Consider the following 21603-nt stretch of genomic DNA (forward strand, 5'->3'; position numbering starts at 1 on the left):
TACTTTTAAGTGGCCTCAATGGGCTGATACTGACTCGGTAAATGAAGAGTAGATGACGTTAGTTCTACTAGCACCGAATGTTTTGAAACGAGCATTTAGGTTAAAGATGGATGAAATTGAAGTTACTATGCTCAACTAAATTTGGAGCTATGTGTGTGGTACTCCATCCTATTACCTTTCATTGCATTTATGATTTTGATGATGGGTTTTACAGTGTTTGATTTATGTACCACACTAGGTTTGTTTTTTTCTTTCATTAGGCTTAATAAAGCACTTACGAAACCTTCAGATCACTTTATTTATTTTTGGGTGGTCAAAGTTTCATTGTGTTCTTGAGATATTGACCAGAGACAGAATGACCTAGTAGATAGTGTCGGAAGTTCCATGCGGCTTTTCGCGGATGATGCTGTAGTATACAGAGAAGTTGCAGCATTAGAAAATTGCAGCGAAATGCAGGAAGATCTGCAGCGGATAGGCACTTTGTGCAGGGATTGGCAACTGACCCTTAACATAGACAAATGTAATGTATTGAGAATACATAGAAAGAAGGATCCTTTATTGTATGATTATATGACAGCGGAACAAACGCTGGTAGCAGTTACTTCTGTAAAATATCTGGGAGTATGCGTGCGGAACGATTTGAAGTGGAATGATCATATAAAATTAATTGTTGGTAAGGCGGGTACCAGTTTGAGATTTATTGTGAGAGTCCTTAGAAAATGTAGTCCATCAACAAAGGAAGTGGCTTACAAAACACTCGTTCGACCTATACTTGAGTATTGCTCATCAGTGTGGGATCCGTACCAGATCGGGTTGACGGAGGAGATAGAGAAGATCCAAAGAAGAGCGGCGCGTTTCGTCCAAGGTTATTTGGTAACCGTGATAGCATTACGGAGATGTTTAACAAACTCAAGTGGCAGACTCTGCAAGAGATTCGCTCTGCATCACGGTGTAGCTTGCTCGCCAGGTTTCGAGAGGGTGCGTTTCTGGATGAGGTATCGAATATATTGCTTCCCCCTACTTATGCCTCCCGAGGAGATCACGAATGTAAAATTAGAGAGATTCGAGCGCGCACGGAGGCTTTGCGGCAGTCGTTCTTCCCGCGAACCATACGCGACTGGAACAGGAAAGGGAGGTAATGACAGTGGCACGTAAAGTGCCCTCCGCCACACACCGTTGGGTGGCTTGCGGAGTATAAATGTAGATGTAGCTGTAGAATGGTAATTAACAGTTGTGGTTTAATTATAGGCTGGTCAATGTATCCCCAAATCAATGCTAACTTGGACACCTACAATTTTTTCCATTATTTATTCTGCATTTTAGAAAATTAGTTGTGCGACTGGATTCGTGATTTCCTGTCAGGAAGGTCGCAGTTCGTAGTAATAGACGGCAAATCATCGAGTAAGACTGAAGTGATATCAGGTGTTCCCCAGGGAAGCGTCCTGGGACCTCTGCTGATCCTGATCTATATAAATGACCTGGTTGACAATCTGAGCAGTTCTCTTAGGTTGTTCGCAGATGATGCTGCAATTTACCGTCTAGTAAGGTCATCCGAAGACCAGTATCAGTTGCACAGCGATTTAGAAAAGATTGCTGTATGGTGTGGCAGGTGGCAGTTGACGCTAAATAACGAAAAGTGTGAGGTGATCCACATGAGTTCCAAAAGAAATCCGTTGGAATTCGATTACTCGATAAACTACAATTCTGAAGGCTGTCAATTCAACTAAGCACCTGGGTGTTAAAATTACGAACAACTTCAGTTGGAGAGACCACGGGGAAAGAGTGTGGCAGACATGATACGCGAGTTGGGATGGAAGTCATTAAAGCAAAGACGTTTTTCGTCGCGGCGAGATCTATTTACGAAATTTCAGTCACCAATTTTCTCTTCCGAATCCGAAAATATTTTGTTGAGCCCAACCTACATAGGTAGGAATATCATCGAAATAAAATAGGAGAAATCAGAGCTCGAACAGAAAGGTTTAGGTGTTCGTTTTTCCCGTGCGCTGTTCGGGAGTGGAATGGTAGGGAGATAGTATGATTGGGGTTCGACGAACCCTCTGCCAAACACTTAAATGTGAATTGCAGAGTAATCATGTAGATGTAGAACTAGAATGTAATCCTTTTATGGACGACTCTATGTTCACTACTATAAATATCACAGAAGTTAAGGAACAGTTATGATCCCAGAATGAGATTTTCACTCTGCAGCGGAGTGTGCGCTGATATGAGACTTCTTGGCAGATTAAAACTGTGTGCCCGACCGAGACTCGAACTCTGGACCTCTGCCTTTCGCGGGAAAGTGCTCTACCAATTGAGCTACCCAAGCACGATTCACGCCCGGTACTCACAGCTTTACTTCTGCCAGAATCTCGTCTCCTACCTTCCAAACTGTACAGAAGCTCTCCTTCGAACTATGCAGAACTAGCACTCCTGAAAGAAAGGATACTGCGGAGACATGGCTTAGCCACTGCCTTGGGGATGTTTCCAGAACGAGATGTTCACTCTGCAGCGGAGTGCGCTGATATGAAACTTCCTGGCAGATTAAAACTGTGCGCCCGACCGAGACTCAATCTCGGGACCAATGCCTTTCGTGGGCAAGTGCTCTACCATCTGAGCTACCGAAGCACGACACACGCCCGGTACTCACAGCTTTACTTCTGCCAGTATCTCGTCTCCTACCTTCCAAACTTTACAGAAGCTCTCCGGGGAACCCGAGTTCGAGTCTCGGTCGGGCACACAGTTTTAATCTGCCAGGAAGTGGCAACAGTTATGATAATTACATTTGAGTATGATAATAGGTGAAAGTATAAGCGGTTTAATATGTATGTTGCCTGTCTCATTCCCTGCCTTGTTGTTAAGTGGGAGTGTCCCATTTGTTAGTTGTTGCGGATATTTTTTTTCATGTATGTCTGTGTGCCTGTGTGGTTGTGTTCTGTGTGTCTGTGTTTGTATGTTGCTGATGAATGTTTGTTTTTGTGTGCTTGGACTGTAAGTAGACGCGGTAAGTGGTGCTCGCCTGACGATCGCGTGTCGTGCTCTGCTGTTGCAGCGGAGGGCGACCTGTGCGACTTCAGCGCGCGCACCACGCACTTCGCGGCGCGCCGCGACGCGCCGCAGGCTCTGTTCTCGGCGGAGACGCGGCCGGCCGCGGTGCGCCGGCTGTACGAGTCTGCGGCGCGCACGCCGGTGCCGCTGATGCGCCAGCTGGACCGCCACCGCGAGGACGGCCGCCGCTGCTCGCGCTTCTTCCTCTGCACGCCCGTGCTGGGGCAGCGCCGCCGCCGGCACGCGCGCCTGCGCAGCGCCGACATCGACATCGAGACGCGCACCGTGAGTACACAAAACAGGCTCTCTCCCTCCGGTGCGCTACACCAGTCAACAGTCGGTACAAGTCGGCAAAAGTCGGATGGCTTCGGCTGGTAGTCACTTGTTTCTGGTTGCAGCCAACGACAGTTGACCGTCACTACTGTGTGAGGTGTACTGTGTCACTTACTTGTACTTCACTCTGTGTCATACTGTTTGCCTTGCTTCTGATTTCCATCACGGCCTGATGGAACCCCTCTCAGATTCTACACATGACAGTATTGTGGTGTCAACGCCAGACACCACACTTTTTTTTCCTTTATTGTGATTTCATTCCCCTGCCCCATATGGGCAGGGGAGGGCTGTCAGCGGCACAATCCGCCGCTCTTCAGCCGACTGACATAACAACTTAAAATAAGAATAAAATGTTACGTACATAAGGCGAGGAAGGGGAACTTAAAACAGAATAATGGGAGAAAATGGAGGTAAAAAATATCCTAACACGGAGACGTTCATGGAGGACAGTTAAAAATCACCAGAAAGTTAAAAAAACACAGTTGGCGAGTCTTCAAAACTCAGAGAAGACACTGAATGGACATGTGTACGTTAAAAGTCGGCCAGAGTAGTAAAAACACACCGGAACAACACACTTAAAACCCACTTGGAGTACACACGACGAAGAATAAAACTGCCAGGCGGGACCTGCCGAGGGAAAGGGCAGAGAGGATGGAAAAGGAGGGGAGAGCATGGGGCAGCAGGGGAAGCGGCGGGATGAAGAGAGGAGGAGCATCAGTGGGTTCACAAAGAGGCAGGAGACACGTGGGGCGGGAGAGGAAGAGGGAAGACAGGGCAGGAGGGAGCGCAGAGACAGTGAAAGGAGGCACAAGAGATGGATGGGGAGTAGGAGGGGGAAGCCGCTCAGGAGGAGGGAGGGGGAGGAGAGGGAGCCTGAGGAGGAGGCAGGAAGATGGGGTTAGAGTTGGTAGGAACGGTAGATGTCAGGGCGAAGCTCATCATCCGGGAGGGGTAGACGGTGGAAGTTGTGTCGGGAAAGGAGATGGAGGGTGTGGAGATGGAGAGAGGGTGGGACACAACGGTAAAGGCGCGGCAACTGGTTGGGGGTGGAGAGGAAGGGAGACACCAGGGGATGAGGGGGATCAAGGCGGCGGACAATATATAGTGTGCGGATGTGTTCAAGGAAAAGGAGAAGCTGGGGAAGGGGACAAGGTCGTAGAGGATGCGCGTAGGGGACGGAAGGCGGATGCGCAAGGCGAGGCGGAGCGCATGGCGTTCGAGGATTTTGAGGGCTTTATAGAACCGGGGAGGGGTGGAAATCCAAACAACGCTGGCATAACAGAGGATGGGGCGGATCAAGGATTTGCAGATGTGAAGGATGGTGGAAGGATGCAGACCCCATGTCCGGCCGGACAGGAGTTTCAGGAGGCGGAAGCTGAGGCGGTTGTGAGCTTTCTTTTGGATGGTAAGGAGATGTGGAGTCCAGGTGAGGTGGCCCGTCGAGTGTGAGGCCAAGGTATTTGAGGGTAGGAGTGAGGTGGATAGGACGGCCATAAATAGTGAGGTAAAAATCATGGTGGCGGAAGGAGCGGGTGGACACCATACTTGCTAGGTGGTAGCCTTTAAATTGGCCGTGGTCCGTTAGTATACGTCAGACCCGCGTGTCGCCACTATCAGTGATTGCAGCCTGAGCGCTGCCACACGGCAGATCTAGCCTATAGAGACTCCCTAGCACTCGCCCCCAGTTGTACAGCCGACTTTGCTAGCGATGGTTCTCTGTCTACATACGCTCTCATTTGCAGAGACGACAGTTTAGCATAGCCTTCAGCTACGTCATTTTCTACGACCTACCAAGGCGCCATATTCAGTTACTATAATTACTTTGTGAATCGTGTACCGTTAAGAGCGACGTTCATCATTAATGGATTAAAGTTAACTATCAAACTAATTACGTCCGCTTTCTCAATTCTCATTCCTTGTCATGTTCCAGACCTCACGTCAGTATAGTTCTTCCCTCCTCACGCCAGCCTGCGTGAGCTAAAACGCGTGCATTTCGGCCTCCACTCGAACACGGTGTTGGCTCTTCTGCCAACACAAAAAGTATAATGCTCAGATTTCCTACTACAAGACCCATATCTTCTATCTGGGACTGGAACTGGTACAGCAAGAATACGTAAAGGCTGTTTTCGTAAGAGCGTGCAAAAATTTAACAGGACGTAAAAAATGCTCCACTGAACAGCTTGAGATACAAAACCTGGGGTCGGAGAAGCCAACTTAAGAAGATAATAGGAATAAAATCATGTTAATGTGTACTTTTTTTTAAACTTCCTGGCAGATTAAAACTGTGTGCCGGATCGAGACTCGAGCTCGGGACCTCTGCCTTTCGCGGGCACGTGCTCTACCAGCTGAGCTACCCAAGCACGACTCACGCCCCGTCCTCGCAGCTTTACATCTGCCAGTATCTCGTCTCCTACCTTCCAAACTTTACAGAAGCTCTCCTGCGAACCTTGCAGAAATGGTTCAAATGGCTCTGAGCACTATGGGACTTAACATCTATGGTCATCAGTCCCCTAGAACTTAGAACTACTTAAACCTAACTAACCTAAGGACATCACACACATCCATGCCCGAGGCAGGATACGAACCTGCGACCGTAGCGGTCACGCGGTTCCGGACTGAAGCGCCTAGAACCGCACGGCCACACCGGCCGGCGAACCTTGCAGAACTAGCACTCCTGAAAGAAAGGATATGGAGACATGGCTTAGCCACAGCCTGGGGGATGTTTGCAGAATGAGATTTTCACTCTGCAGCGGAGTGTGCGCTGATATGAAACTTCCTGGCAGAATAAAACTGTGTGCCGAACCGAAACTCGAACTGGGGACCTCTGCCTTTCGTGGGCAAGTGCTCTACCGCTGCAGAGTGAAAATCTCATTCTGGAAACATCCCCCAGGCTGTAGCTAAGCCATGTCTCCGCCATATCCTTTCTTTCAGGAGTGCTAGTTCTGCAAGATTCGCAGGAGAGCTTCTGTAAGGTTTGGAAGGTAGGAGACGAGATACTGCCAGAAGTAAAGCTGTGAGGACGGGGCGTGAGTCGTGCTTGGGTAGCTCAGTTGGTAGAGCACTTGTCCGCGAAAGGCAGAGGTGCCGAGCTCGAGTCTCAGTCCGGCACACAGTTTTAATTTGTCAGGAAGTTTCATATCGGCGCACACCCCGCTACAGAGTGAAAATCTCATTCTATACTTTTTTATTTACGTTAGTTACAGTTAGCTTCAAATTCCATAACTGACACAATAACGTACCATTTGTACTGTATCTTACAAAACATGCTGAAACTGACAGCCATCGGCGAACAAGATTCTGCCGCACCCTCACAAATATCCACGGTGTGATTCGAATCACATCTCAGCCAGCTACAATTGTAGCAACTATTTCCATCTCCGTACCCACTGGGGTCTCATACACAAATAACTTTAGATGCCCCAATACGAAATAATCAAGGCGATTCAGGTCAGTTGATCTCGCTGGCAATGGAATAGAACCTCCACTTCCAGTCCAGCGACCAGGAAATACAGTATTGAGATTGTTGCGGACATCCACACTGAAGTACCGTTATGTTGTATCCGCATCCTCTCACGAACAGCCTAGGGTACATTTTCCAACAAGTCAGGTAAAACTCTTTGCACGAATTTAAAGTACAGGGCGGGAACACTTTCAATTGTTTATTGCACAAGAACCTAATATTGTACAGATATAATACATATGTCGTTTGAAAAGAAACCCTGAAAGTTTTTTTTTCATGTATACCGCCACAGCGTAGTTTGGTAATTTGCCGATAGTCAGCTGCCGCATCGATGGATCGGCTGTGCTACAGAAAGGGACAGCTGTTTCATGAAATGGCCTCCCCGATCACCAGTTCTCGATCTGTGTGACTTTCTTCTGTGGGGACACTTTAAAGATCTGGTGTATGTACCGACTCTACCTCGTGATGTAGCAGAACTCCGGGAGAGAATACGGGAAGCGACTGCCACAGTCGACGATGCCATGCTGGGACGGGTATGGCTAGAATTCGATTACCGTATTGATGTCTGCCGGGTCACTCATGGTTCGCATATCAAATGTTTGTATATAAAAAAAATAAAAAAATAAAATCTTTCAGAGTTTCTCTTCAAATTCATTGTGTATAACATGTACAATGTTTAGTTCTTGTGCAGTAAATAATTGAAAGTGTTTCCGGACTTTATGTACATCCTCTATAGATGGCCATGCAGACGGCCAGATAGAAGATATGGAGGCTCGTCCTTTTCGTTTCCTTGCAGAAAATGAAGAATGTACATGTAAGCAAACAACTCAATCCTTTCTCTGGCCTTTACCGCTAATCTTCACTGGGGTCAGCATGTTACTTTTTAAATTTGGTAATGTACCCTAACTGCCTGTGTCTAGTGTTATTACATGGGAAATTGTGCGAACATCTTCGCAATGTCTGCGATTCGTATAACTGACGCGGGAAGTAGTTAGCAATCAGGCGTTCACCTAGTCGGATGTGGGAAACCTCGTAAAAATCACATCCTGACAAGTTCTCGTTGTTAATCCGCCGAGTGGATTCGATCCGTGACGCGCTCGCCTCCCCGAATGCCGAAAGCGGAATGATAACGTGCGCAGCTGTCCAGGCGGTTCTAGTGTCTCATGACCTAACTTAATTCGATCAACAACACCTGATTTATTCCATTAGCCGTTTCCTGCTTTCGTGATATTTGTCTAACAAACTCTTTTCAAGGCGTTATGCATTCAATTCAAATGCTCCTCCAACTCCTTTGCCGTCTTTGACAGAATTATGACGTAACTGTAAAACCGCAAAGTTATACAGTCACATAAATTAGCCCCGCATACGAGGGCCACTCAAAAAGAAATGTACACTATTTTTTTTTAAATCTATCTTTTATTCTACGTGTTTGAAAGTTTTACAGTGTGTAGATACATCCTTTAGGAACAATATCTTGATTTCTCCACATAATTTCCATCCCTCTCAACTGCCTTACGCCATCTTGGAACCAGCGCCTGCATACCCGCACGGTAAAATTCTGCACCAACCTGTTGGAGCCACTGTTTGGCAGCGAGTACAAGGGAGCCATCATGTTCAAACCTTGTTCCACGAAGAGAGTCTTTCAGTTTCCCAAAGAGATGATAGGAGCCAGGCCAAGACTGTAAGGCAGGTGTTTCAGTGTTGTCCATCCGAGTTTTGTGATCGCTTCCATGGTTGTTTGACTGACATGTGGCCGTGCATTGTCGTGCAACAGCGAAACATCCTGCTTTTGCGGATGTGGTCGAACACGACTGAGTCGAGCTTGAAGTTTCTTCAGTGTCGTCACATATGCATCAGAATTTATGGTGGTTCCACTTGGCATGACTTCCACAAGCAAGAGTCCTTCGGAATCGAAAAACACCGTAGCCATAACCTTTCCAGCAGAAGGTGTGGATTTGAATTTTTTTTCCTTGGGTGAATTTGTATGATGCCACTCCATTGATTGCCTCTTCGTCTCTGGTGAAAAATGATGGAGTCATGTTTCATCACCTATCACAATTCTTCCAAGAAATTCATCTCCACAATTCTCGTACTGTTCCAAAAGTTCGCTGAATACCGTTTTTCTTGTTTCTTTGTGAGCCACTGTCAACGTCCTGGGAACCCACCTGGCACAAACCTTTTTTAACGCCAATACTTTCAGTATTCTGCAAACACATCCTTCCCTTATGCCAACGTAACGTGACAATTCGTTCACTGTGATGCGTCTGTCAGCAGTCACCAATTCGTTAACTCTCTGCACATTATCTGGAGTGTGTGCAGTACGAGGCCTGCCGCTGCGAGGACAATCCTGAATATTGCCGTGTCCGCTTTCATCACGTAACCTGCTTGCCCACCGACTAACTGTACTGCGATCGACAGCAGCATCTCCATACACCTTTTTCAACCGCTTGTGGATGTTTCCCACTGTCTCGTTTTCACAGCACAGGAATTCTATGACAGCACGTTGCTTCTGACGAACGTCAAGTGTAGCAGCCATCTTGAAGACATGCTGTGACGGCGCCACTCACGGGAAGAAGTTGAATTAAGTTTGAAAACAAGCGGGAAGGATGTATCTACACACAGTAAAACTTTCACACATGCAGAATGAAAACTGTATTTTTACAAAAATAGTGTGCATTTCATGAAATGAATTTTATTAGTAGTGGATGCTGTCGAACTCCGTGACTGTTCTTTTATCGGGTGTAGAAAAATATCCGCTACCAGTCACAATTAAAGGTTTTTTATTTGTCACACGACCGGTTTCGGGCTTGCGCCCATCCTCAGGTGTATAAACAACAGTATAAACATGTAAATGAATGTATAAACACCTGAGGATGGGCGAAAGCCCGAAACCGGTCGAGTGACAAATAAATAACCTTTTACTGTGACTGGTAACGGATATTTTTCTACACCCGAGTGTGCATTTCTTTTGGAGTGACCCTCGTATTAATTCGTTACTATAGACAGCGTAGATATTTTTCAGCATATAAAGCGTCTCTTAGTGATTTCCCTATTTACGTATTTCGATTTGTATCCGTCATACGAGCAATTATTCATCATTGCTTTTGCTAATAGACGAATGTTGAAAAACGGTCCAAATGCATGTAATATTAAAATTTCAGCCTTGGCACAAAATATATTCAGGAAATGACAATGCCTCTTTGATGACGGTGACATGTGCAGTAGGCTGTACTTACTGTATAGCCAATCCTACTCCGTGATCTTACCTAGACGTGATATAAGACATCTATGCAAATTAATTGACGTTCGAATGCAAAATCTGAATCAATATCTCGGAACTTGCAGCAAGATTCTACTCCGCCTTAGCTCTGTAAATGCGCAAACGCCGTGGACTGAGCTGCTGTGAAACAAGGACACGCCTTTCTTCCCACGGCGGCGGCCCTCTCCGATCCTGTAACGGGAGCGGTACGCCGCATTCTTGTGGTTTTGCAAAACAGCGGATGATATCGCAAGGTCGGCGGGCGGTTTTGCTAAGAAAGGACTAGACGTCCGGAGGTGGCACTGTGCGCTCGAGAGATGCGGCAGGAGCTTTGGTGTGGGATATCCAAGGGCAGGTGGCGGGCCGTTGTAGAAGCTGCGGCGAGTTCAAAGCTTCGGTAATTGGAGGGGCTAAGCTGTTCTTTCACGTCGGTGGCGGGTTTTCAGACGAGAAATATGGAGGGGTCGGGTGACGGGTTTCGGCGCCGTGCTGCATTCCCAACCCTCTTACTTTTTTCGTTAAGCGCTTTCAGCCCTCTCGAGAAATGTCCATTGGTGTCTCAAGAGCGACACCCTTTATAACTCTCCTGGGTGGCTCTAATCCGTTTAGCAGTGTTGTTATGACGGGAATTGCTGCCGAAGTCGCAGTGACGGCACAGGGACTTTTACATTTCTTGGCGCAGCGTCAGCACTACAGCAAAGTTGAACGGACACTTATGACCAAGAATATCACCCACCGCTGTTCGCTCCAGCCGCCCTACTAGAGTGTAGGAGCTCCTTTTGTTATTGTCACAGCGTTAGACCTTCAGGAGAAGAATTATGATTCACTGAAGGCAGACTTTGTTCTTGTTCTTCTTTGACCATGGCCTCCAACGTAGTTAGCCGTTCAGCCTATCTGATTGCCAAGACGAGGGCTTGGGTTCAGTGCCCGGTATTATTTTTCTTTGGTGGGAGGACTGGGACGGAATGCGCTCGGCGTCGTCTGGCCAGTTGACGAGCAACTTGAATGAGATTTATCGGCTTAAAGAACTGGAAAGCCGACGGGAAATCTGCTGACCGCATATGGTTCCGTAACCAAATGACGCCATATGGCAGAGGATGAAACGGCAAGCAGTCTGATCGCGGAGTTATTTCCATTATCCAGTTGTTTCCAGGTTTTCGGTGAGTTCGTCCTACATATAGTTTACATTCTACTCCAATGGCAGAATGGCAGTCAACCCCCCCTCCCCCCTCCACTAAGGCCGGCCGGTGTGGCCGAGCGGTTCTAGGCACTTAAGTCCGGAACCGCGCTGCTGATACGGTCGCAGGTTCGAATCCTGCCTCGGGCATGGATGTGTGTGATGTCCTTAGGTTAGTTAGCTTTAAGTAGTTCTAAGTTCTAGGGGACTGATGACCTCAGATGTTAAGTCCCATAGTGCTCAGAGCCATTTGAGCCCCCCCACTAATTGGCGTTCCTTCTTTCATGCTGGGCGGCAGGCGGTAGGGATTTTAAAAGCATTCTGATCAGTTTTTCATAATATTTCGGTATAAGGCATTTGGTAAGTAATTATTATTATATGCTCTAACTTGCTGTAAATCTGCTTTATAAATTTTGTATACTTACTTTCCTACTTTCTGTGAGATTGTGTTAGAAAATCTTATTACTAACAGTGATGAAAAAGTGGGCGGTGGGTAAAAAGCTTGGCTACCTCTGCTCTAGAACATCCCAAAAATTGTCTCTCGGGTTCACGATGGGACATTGAGCAGGCCACTCAAGTAAATCCATCATATTTCTGTCTCAACGTTGTGCAACGATCCTTGTTTTGCGCACAGGAATATTATCTTGTGAACACATACCAAATTCTCGACTGTTGTCACATATTAATGTCTAAAACGTTTTCATAAGGACCTGCGTACCCTTTTCCCGTCAGCCAAAGCTTCCATTGAGAACGAGAGACATTAGTTAGATAGCCGTTCGGGGTGGCCGAGCGGTTCTAGGCGCTTCAGTCTGGAAACGCGCGACCGCTACGGTCGCAGGTTCGAATCCTGCCTCGGGCATGGGTGTGGGTGATGTCCTTAGGTTAGTTAGGTTTAAGTAGTTCAAAGTTCTAGGAGACTGATGACCTCAGAAGTTAAGTCCCATACTGCTCAGAGCCATTTGAACCATTTTTGAATAATTAGATACAACCCGGAAGATACAAATTTCAAAGAACGCAAGATGACACAGATGTTCTAAGATATGTAATCGCAGGAAGATAATGAGTGTAGATTGAAGGTTTTCATGGCTGGTGAGTGCATTATTACTGATATTTGTTTTATGAGCATTAGGCCGCGGTTCAAGACATAATTCACCGCCCGCATCTCGTGGTCGTGCGATAGCGTTCTCGCTTCCCACGCCCGGGTTCCCGGGTTCGATTCCCGGCGGGGTCAGGGATTTTCTCTGCCTCGTGATGGCTGGGTGTTGTGTGCTGTCCTTAGGTTAGTTAGGTTTAAGTAGTTCTAAGTTCTAGGGGACTTACGACCACAGCAGTTGAGTCCCATAGTGCTCAGAGCCATTTGAACCATTTGAACCATAATTCACCGCACAACGTTTGGTCTCATCCTCTTGCTGGATACATCGTCAGGGACTTCAATACTCAGAAATCAGTTACAGTATCAGACAAGCTCAGCAAGCCGAATTGTTTATACCGGGATGTTATAATTATAGTGAGGCTACTCTCAGAGGTCCAGTGCGGACTATAATTATGGTATGGCAGTGAGACTTCGTAGATAATCTAAGCGTTAATGCGAAGCCAATTTACCCTGGAAAATTTAGGTCCAATTTTGTCCACCAGGTGAAAATGTGGCACAGTGAATGCAAGAAAAACATATAGAAATTACCATATGTATTCTAATTCATTAGGTACGGGACGTGAGCAGAAAAGTTCAAACAAGTGAGAAAGCCATAATGTTGATTTTATTATTAACAGACGCCTTGCACAGCTTGTTCAATATGAGCACCGGGGACGTCGACGACGTGCTGTGCAGCCCCAAATTTGGAACTAATTTTCTTGCCAGCGTTAATCGGTTCCGCATTAGCATATGTACCAAGTTTCGCTGTCATACGGTAGTTGCAACTCAATTGGACCTCCGTGAGCAGCTGCACTTTAATTATAACCACCCAGTATGTGTCCGAGCAACGGTCGGTTTGTGACGTCATCAGACCGCTGCGTAAGATGGCGGAGTCGCGCCGACGATTGCTATGGAGCTTGTAGGGGGGATTGAGTTGTCGGTTTTTGTTCTGTGTAGCAGTAAGGCAATCAACTTGTCTCATTTGAGTCCTCCTCCTCTCCTGTTAAAGTTTTCTTTGTGGTTTTGAATTTCTATGCCTCCTCTGTACGCCCTACTGTGTTAATGATTAGACGTTGCTAAAACAGCAGTGTCAGAGAAACGAATTTGGGTGGTTCCCCGGTACCAGTGCAGTATCTGCTACTGCTGATTTATCCTCCTTGCCCAGGCTACAGTTCCTCTTGTGTTCCTTTAGGCGGGTTTTAATACCCCTTTTTATAGTTCCTATTTATACTTGGCCGCAAGTGCATGGGATTTTATGTACTCCTGCTGTGGCAAGCGGCGGTCCTAGGTCCGTTGCAGTGCTCAAATTCTGCGCGAATATGAGTGAGTCATCGTGTATCATGTTACAAGGGAGATTTTCTTCACACTTCACCCGAACGCACAGCTTATGTTGTCGCTGCATATTCCTTTCCTCTAGTGGCAAGTGATGTATGCTGTTCAGTCGCCTTGAAACTAGTAATCACAGAATGTAAGACGACATTTGGGGAGACGATGAGAGCGATGTCCCGTGTCGTATATCAAATGTTTTTGTGTGTTCATCCTCTTTCACATGTAGTACTTGGTCAGTCAGTTGACTGAACTTGCGCGGCAGGAAAGAACAATCGCTCTCCCGCTTCGCTGCCGCTAAGTACATCCTGCGTCCCGCGGAGCTGGAAGAGGGCTTGCATGCACCCCGCGTGACTTCACTCGGAAAACTAAGATTCGTTGCTGTGGAATATTCCCTTTTGTTCATGAGTAGCCAGAGGTATATAGACTTCGTTGCAGCAGTTTTGTTGCGCAATTTGGACTGGACTTGCCAGTCCATATGACGCCACTTAGAACATTCAACTAACCCGTCTTCTAGTATATTTCTCTCAAGCGGCGCTTGTGAAGCATTGACAAATTCCAAGATCGGATCAGGCGAATATTTTTAAGCGTTTCTACGTAACGTTCACAGAATTTGTCAACCTGGAAAAAGCGTTCGATATTGTAAAATTGTGCAAGATGTTTTGAAATTCTGAGAAAAATAGGGATAAAATATAGGGGGAGTCAAGTAATATACAATATGTACAAGAGCCAGGAGTGAATAGTAAGAGTGTTCGGATTAAAAAGGCCGTAAGACATGGATGTAGTCTTCCGCCCCTACTGTTAAATCTGTACATCGAAGAAGCAGTGATGCAAATAAAAGAAAGGTTCAAGAATGGAATTAAAATTAAAGTTGAAAGGACGTCAATGATACGATTAGCTGATGAAACTGCCATCCTGAGTAAAAGTGAAGAAGAATGACATCATGTGCTGAATGGAATGAACAGTCTAAAGAGTACATAATATGGATTGAGAGTAAGTCGAAGAAAGACGAAAGTAATGAGAAGTAGCAGAAATCAGAACAGAGAGAAACTTAACATCAAGGTTGATGACCACGAAGTAGATGAGGTTAAGGAATTCTGCTACCTAGGCAGCAAAATAAAAATGATAGACGGAGCAAGTAAGACATCAAAAACGAACTAGCACTGGCAAAAATGGCATTCCTCCCCAAGAGAATTCTACTGGTATCAAACATAGACTTTAATTTGAGGAACAAATTTCTGAGAATGTACGTTTGGCGCACTGCATTGTATGGTAGTGAAACATGGACCGTGGGAAAACCGGAACAGAAGAGAATAGAAGCATTTGAGGTGTGTTGCTACAGGAGAATGTTGAAAATTAGGTGGCCTGATAAGGTAAGGAATGAGGAGCTTCTGTGCAGAATCGGAGAGGAAAGGAATATATGGAAAACACTGAAAAGGAGAAGGGACAGGATGATAGGACATCTGTTAAGGCATCAGTGAATGACTTCCGTGGTACTAGAGGGAGGAGCTGTAGAGGGCAAAAGCTGTAGGGGAAGACAGAGATTGGAATACATCCAGTAAATAATTGAGGACATAGTTTGCAAGTGTTACTCGAGATGAAAAGGTTGGCACAGGAGAGGAATTCGCGGCGGGCAGGACCAAACAAGTTAGAAAAATTATGACTCAAAAAAATCGTAACGAAGGCATTTCATGACACAGTCCTAAGGGTGTGAACTTAGAGTACTTTGCAACGATTTCCATTCTACAGTATGTTGTACTCTGATAGAATAAACGCTGGACTCACTGTCTCACCGTCCCTAATATGAAAAATTTCGATTTTTTTTTCGGGAAGATAATATTTTGTCTGAATGCACTTCGTACGTATTAACGCTTTGGTCCCGCTACTTAGCTACCGAAACTGGGTTTAGCTAGTGTAGCACAGTTTTTAAAACACTGAAGGCATATTTAAAGCGGCCACAACTGATTTGTGACTTCCGTCCAACTCTTCCGATGGAATATTGTCGGTTGTATAATTAAACAGCATTGATTATATATCGGAGAGAGAGAGAGAGAGAGAGAGAGAGAGAGAGAGAGAGAGAGAGACAGACAGACAGACAGACAGATAGAGAGAGTTGACGTTGCGATTGCCGTATGACACACTTTTTCTGCGATCCCCTTCGAATACATCATATAAACTGCAAGTGATTAAAAAAGGATTAATTACAACCTTCAAGCAGACTTTTATTCCATGTGTTTCGAGTGCCATTTATCAGTCGTTAATCACACAGCAGTATTAATAATTTATTTTGATTCACTTTTTTTTTCGATCAGGATTTTTCTAAATAAATCGGCTCAGCTATCTGATGTATTGGCCTCTATTCAGCCCGGACGAAAATCTTTTCTCTTTGGCTGACGATTATTAATTACAATTCACGACAACCGGTTCCAACCTATTCAGGCTTTAATTTCGTATTATAGCGGCCGACGGCGAAGCTAATTTATTTCCTCGCTGGGCTGCTCCGCATTACGTCGCGGTTGGCTTTGTTTGGTTCCGCGTTTCATGCTTTGCCGGTAGTAAGGCCAACATCACGCAGCAAATAACCCGATCGCCTGCCCACGGGATGTAGAGACTCCTTCCTACCTGTCAAATGTTTGGATGATTATGAATTACGAACGCAGTAATGCAACAAATATGAGTTGTAACTACCGGTAAACAATAATATAGTTTGGAGAGATGCCTATTACCCAGCGAATCGAAGTGAAGGCCCGGCGTGGCGAAGGTGGCAGTTCCGCTGGGGAGCGGGGAGTCGGTAACAGCGTACACTCTGTAATCCTTAAAAGTGGAGCACTGCAGCACGCTACACGTCTGCGCTTCAATGACTGCGACCACAACCCATGAATGTAGACCGGCACTTTTCTTCAACAATTCTCCTCTGCCGAGATCAGTTTTCCAGTATATACTCCCAGAGTAACTTGTATGGGTCCACTTTCCGTCTAAAAAAACCACTGACCGATTTAATCCTTGTGCTCCACATTTTATAAAAAAAAAATCTAACGTAGTTTCCTTTTTTAACTATGTCGTCTTGTTCGTACACAAAAACTCGTTTATTCCAGGCGCAACTTGAAGAGAAAAAAATCCATAGAGAGAGCAATGTTTTTACAGGTCGGGAGGGACAACGGACTGCGGGTTGGATGGTAATATGTGTTAAACTGGTAGCTATCTCCCAGTAAAAGCATTCACACTCGTGGAACTTCACGCTGGAGCTTCATCCTGAGTAACCAAAAATGGTTCAAATGGCTCTGAGCACTATGGGACTTAACTTCTGAGGTCATCAGTCCCCTAGAACTTAAAACTACTTAAACCTAACTAACCTAAGGACATCACACACATCCATGCCCGAGGCAGGATTCGAACCTGCGTCCGTAGCGGTCGCGCGGTTCTGGAATGAAGCGTCTAGAACCGCTCGGCCACCCCGGCCGGCCTTGAGTAACCGGCTGAGATCAATTTACCTACAGGAGAACGACAAAGATACGCAAACACGCAAAACACAACACACTGTCGTGCCTAATTCGGTACAGGAAAACCTTCCAGTCGTTGTGGAATGGATACATACAGGTCCTACCGGGTGTAGAACTATGAAACCTATAGATGGTGCTAGCCATCAGTGTAGGGCCCGTGAGACCGTGCAACGCCATCTGCTTCCTGTAACAGCTGACGACGAATGTCAGCACACAGTAACCCAAGATCCATACATCGGTATCTGTTTCAAACCCGTTAACACGCTCAGTTTTGTGCCAACGAACTACGATTTGCGGGCATTGATTTTCTGTTATCATTTGAAGAAAACTGCTGCAGAATCGCATCGAATGCTTGTCGAGGCTTTCGGCGAACATGTTCTTGGGAAAACAAAGTGTTTTGAGTGGTTCAAAAAATTCAAAGATGTTGATTTTTACGTGAGAAACGACGAGCGCGGGAAACCACCGAAAAAAGTTCGAAGGCAACGAATTACAGGTGTTATTGGATGAAGATGATATTCAAACTCAACAGAGACTCGTGGAACAATTGAATGTGACGCAGAAAGTCGTTTCTCTTTGGTTGAAATGGGAAAGGTGCAGCAAGTGGGAAAATGGGTTCTGCATGAACTGAATAAAAGACAGCAAGCAACTCTAAAGACCACTTGTGAAATGCTGCTCGCCAGGTACAAAAGAAAGTCGTTTCTCCATCGAATACTGACAGGTGATGAAAAAATGGATCCTAAGCGTCGTACATCATGGGTGAATCTAGGCAAACCATCGACATCCACTGCAAGACCAAATCGCATTGGAGAGAAGACAATACGCAGCGCGGTCTGGGCGTCTTGTCACGGTCCGCGCGGCTATCCCCAGTCGGAGGTTCGAGTCCTCCCTCGGGCATGGGTGTGTGTGTTATCCATAGCGTAAGTTAGTTTAAGTAGTGTGTAAGCTTAGGGACCGATGACCTAAGCAGTTTGGTCCCATAAGATCGTGCCACAAAAAAAGAAGACAATGCTCTGTGTTTGGTGGGATCAGAAGGGTGTCATCTATTATGAGCTGCCAAAACTTGGTCAAATCGTTCACACTGTCCGCTACCAACAGCAAATGATCGATTTAAATCGAGAATTACGTGAAAAACGACCGAAATATGAAAAAACGCAACACAGTCATATTGCTCCATGAGAACACTCCATCACACACAGAAAAACGGATCAGGGAAACGATCGAGGCGTCCTGTTGTAGGGCATGCGGCTTATTCTCCAGACTTGGCTGTGGGCAGACGAATGGCGCACTTTGTCTGTACCCAACAAGCTGCGGCGTGTAGAGACCACGACCGTGTGGGGTTCCTCCATGCGGGCCTCTCGCAGGGATTCTGTTATTCTCTGTTGGCTCCGCATTGGTCACTCTTGGCTGACGCATGGTCATCTGCTGCGTCGAGAGGACCCCCCTCATTGTCGCTGTGGTGAAACCATGACGGTGGCCCATATATTGTTGGAATGTCCTCTTTTAACCGCCCTCAGGCGAACTTTTAATCTCCTGGGTGATTTATCATCTCTTTTAGGTGACGATGTCTCTATGGCAGATCGTGTTTTAAGTTTTATTCGAGCAAGTGGCTTTTATAGGTCCCTCTAATTTTATTGCGTCACCCTCTTTTGTGCTGTATCTTTTACTTTGTTTTGTGTTGTAATTCGACTCCACCCTAATCTTTTAGGCTGGAGGTTTTAACGTGTTGCAGAGTGGCTGGCTCATCCTTTTATTTTCGTGATCAGCCAGCCACAGTCCTCTGCTGTGCAGTTTTAATTCTTCTGCCTTTGTTCTCTATGTTGTTTTTGTTGCTGTACTCCGTTTTCCGTGTTGTCTTACCATTGACCATGGGGCCTTTCTTCCCCCGGAATTTTTATTTTAGTGCTTCGCCTGACTGGTGGATGGTTTCACTGTGCTCTGTGTTTTTATGAAACAAGGGACCGATGACCTTTGCAGTTTGGTCCCTTTAATCTTTAAACCAACCAACCAACCAGACTTGGCTCCGTCCGATTATCATTTATTTCCATCACTGGGCTACGCTCTCGCTGAAAAACGCGTCAGTTCGTATGAAAATGTACGGAAATGGTACGCTGACTGGTTCGCTTCAAAAGAAGAACTGTTTTTTTGGCGTGACATTTGTAACCTGCCGGAGGGGTGGGAGAAATCTATAAATAGCAAAAGAGATTAATCTGAATAAAACATTGTTTATCAGTTTCAGACAAAAAATTGGTTCAAATGGCTCTAAGCACTATGGTACTTAAAATCAGAGATCATCAGTCCCATAGACTTGCAACTACTTAAACCTAAGTAACCTAAGGACATCACACCTATTCATGCCCGAGGCAGAATTCGAACCTGCGACCGTAGCAGCCGCATGGCTCCGGACTGAAGCGCCTGGAAGCGCTCGGCCATAGCGGCCGGCTCAGTTTCAGACAACAGACGTGTAATTATTGCAAACAAGCTCCGGTTTCATACTTCTTCACCTGGTATATGGTTTCCAAGATAACCTTACACCACTCTTCCTGCAAAATAGTGGATGTTCAGTTATGATCATGGAGGTGAATAAAGAGCTCTCTAAAGAAGACCACAAATGCTCAATGATAGTGAGATCTAGTCACTGTGATGGCCAGGGGAGATACGACAATTCACCCTATTGCCTGCAGACCAGTTCTGTACGACGCAAGCTGTGTGAACATTGATCCTATTGAAACTTCCAGGCAGATTAAAACTGTGTGCCCGACCGAGACTCGAACTCGGGACCTTTGCCTTTCGCGGGCAAGTGCTCTACCATCTGAGCTACCGAAGCACGACTCACGCCCGGTACTCACAGCTTTACTTCTGCTAGTACCTCGTCTCCTACCTTCCAAACTTTACAGAAGCTCTCCTGCGAACCCTCCTGCTTTCAGGAGTGCTAGTTCTGCAAGGTTCGCAGGAGAGCTTCTGTAAAGTTTGGAAGGTAGGAGACGAGGTACTAGCAGAAGTAAAGCTGTGAGTACCGGGCGTGAGTCGTGCTTCGGTAGCTCAGATGGTAGAGCACTTGCCCGCGAAAGGCAAAGGTCGCGAGTTCGAGTCTCGGTCGGGCACACAGTTTTAATCTGCCAGGAAGTTTCATATCAGCGCACACTCCGCTGCAGAGTGAAAATCTCATTCTGGATTGATCCTATTGTCTCGGAAGACATCCTCGCCAGCCGCGCGGGATTAGCCGAGCGGTCTATAGCGCTGCAGTAATGGACTGTGCGGCTGGTCCCGGCTGAGGTTCGAGTCCTCCCTCGGGCATGGGTGTGTGTGTTTGTCCGTAGGATAATTTAAGTTATATAGTGTGTAAGCTTAGGGACTGGATGACCTTAGCAGTTAAGTCCCATAAGATTTCACACACATTTCAACATCCTCACCCTTAACATACAAACATTGTACCGTTGGATGGACATGATCAACCGATATGGTCACGTAATCCTTGACAATAATGCGACCCTGGAATAAGTCCCGCCATATTTCACTCTTGGGAACTAGGCCAGAAGTTGGCATGAAACGAGGGCTCTTCCGACCATAGGACATTCTTCCATTGCTCTACAGTCCAGGTTTTATGTCTTCGGCAGCACGCTTTCCTGTTATTGGCATTTGTTATTGATGGATGGTTTTGGAATTACAGCCCACCCCGCAATGCCCTGATTACGGAGTTCCCTTCGTGCTGACAGGTTTCGCGAGTGCACCAATCAGTTCTGCACCGACTTTCGCTGCTGTCGTCTTTTTATTTTTCGTCACAATCCCGTTCAATGACCTGTGTCACGATCATTCAACAAACACTTCCGCGTTTTGACTTAGCGGATGATGTTTTCTCGCTTTCTCTGTACACCGTATTTTCGATTCGGTGCCTCTTGAGACACCAACACAACGGCTATTTTAGTTATGGAAGCATTCACCATTCCAGTGCCAACAACTTGGCCACCTTCGAATGCAGGTGACACTCACAGCTACACAGAACACTCAAATGTTCAAATGTGTGTTAATTCCGAAGCGACCAACCCGCTGAGGTCATCGCTGCCTAGACTTACACACTACTTAAACTAACTTATGCTAAGAGCAGCACACACACCCGTGCCCAAGGGTGGACTCGAACCTCCGGCGGGAGGGGCCGCGCAATCCGCGACATGGCGCCTCAAACCACGCTACCACTCCGCGCGGTACACAGAACACTGTTCTGGAAACGAGACTTGGCAACGCACTGAGGACGTTGCACAGGTGTGGTTCGTGGTAAAATACAACAGCGGAAGCTGGAGGCTTGGCTAGCATCTGCTTTTATGTTCAAGCATGCATTTCTCCCGCTGTTTTCTGTAATTTTTTCCAACCCTGCAA

At 46.3% G+C, this 21603-nt stretch overlaps 1 protein-coding gene across 1 annotated transcript in view; it reads left to right on the plus strand.

Annotated features, from left to right (window-relative positions):
• LOC126140405 (serine-rich adhesin for platelets) overlaps positions 1-21603 on the plus strand; it is a 517162-nt gene that overhangs the window by 370239 nt on the left and 125320 nt on the right. Inside the window, exon 2 of the mRNA XM_049915236.1 lies at positions 3050-3330. Coding sequence (XP_049771193.1) covers positions 3050-3330 — 281 coding nt within the window. The remainder of the gene's footprint in view (positions 1-3049; positions 3331-21603) is intronic.

Source organism: Schistocerca cancellata, chromosome 1, assembly GCF_023864275.1.
Source record: "Schistocerca cancellata isolate TAMUIC-IGC-003103 chromosome 1, iqSchCanc2.1, whole genome shotgun sequence".
Taxonomy (NCBI): domain Eukaryota; kingdom Metazoa; phylum Arthropoda; class Insecta; order Orthoptera; family Acrididae; genus Schistocerca; species Schistocerca cancellata.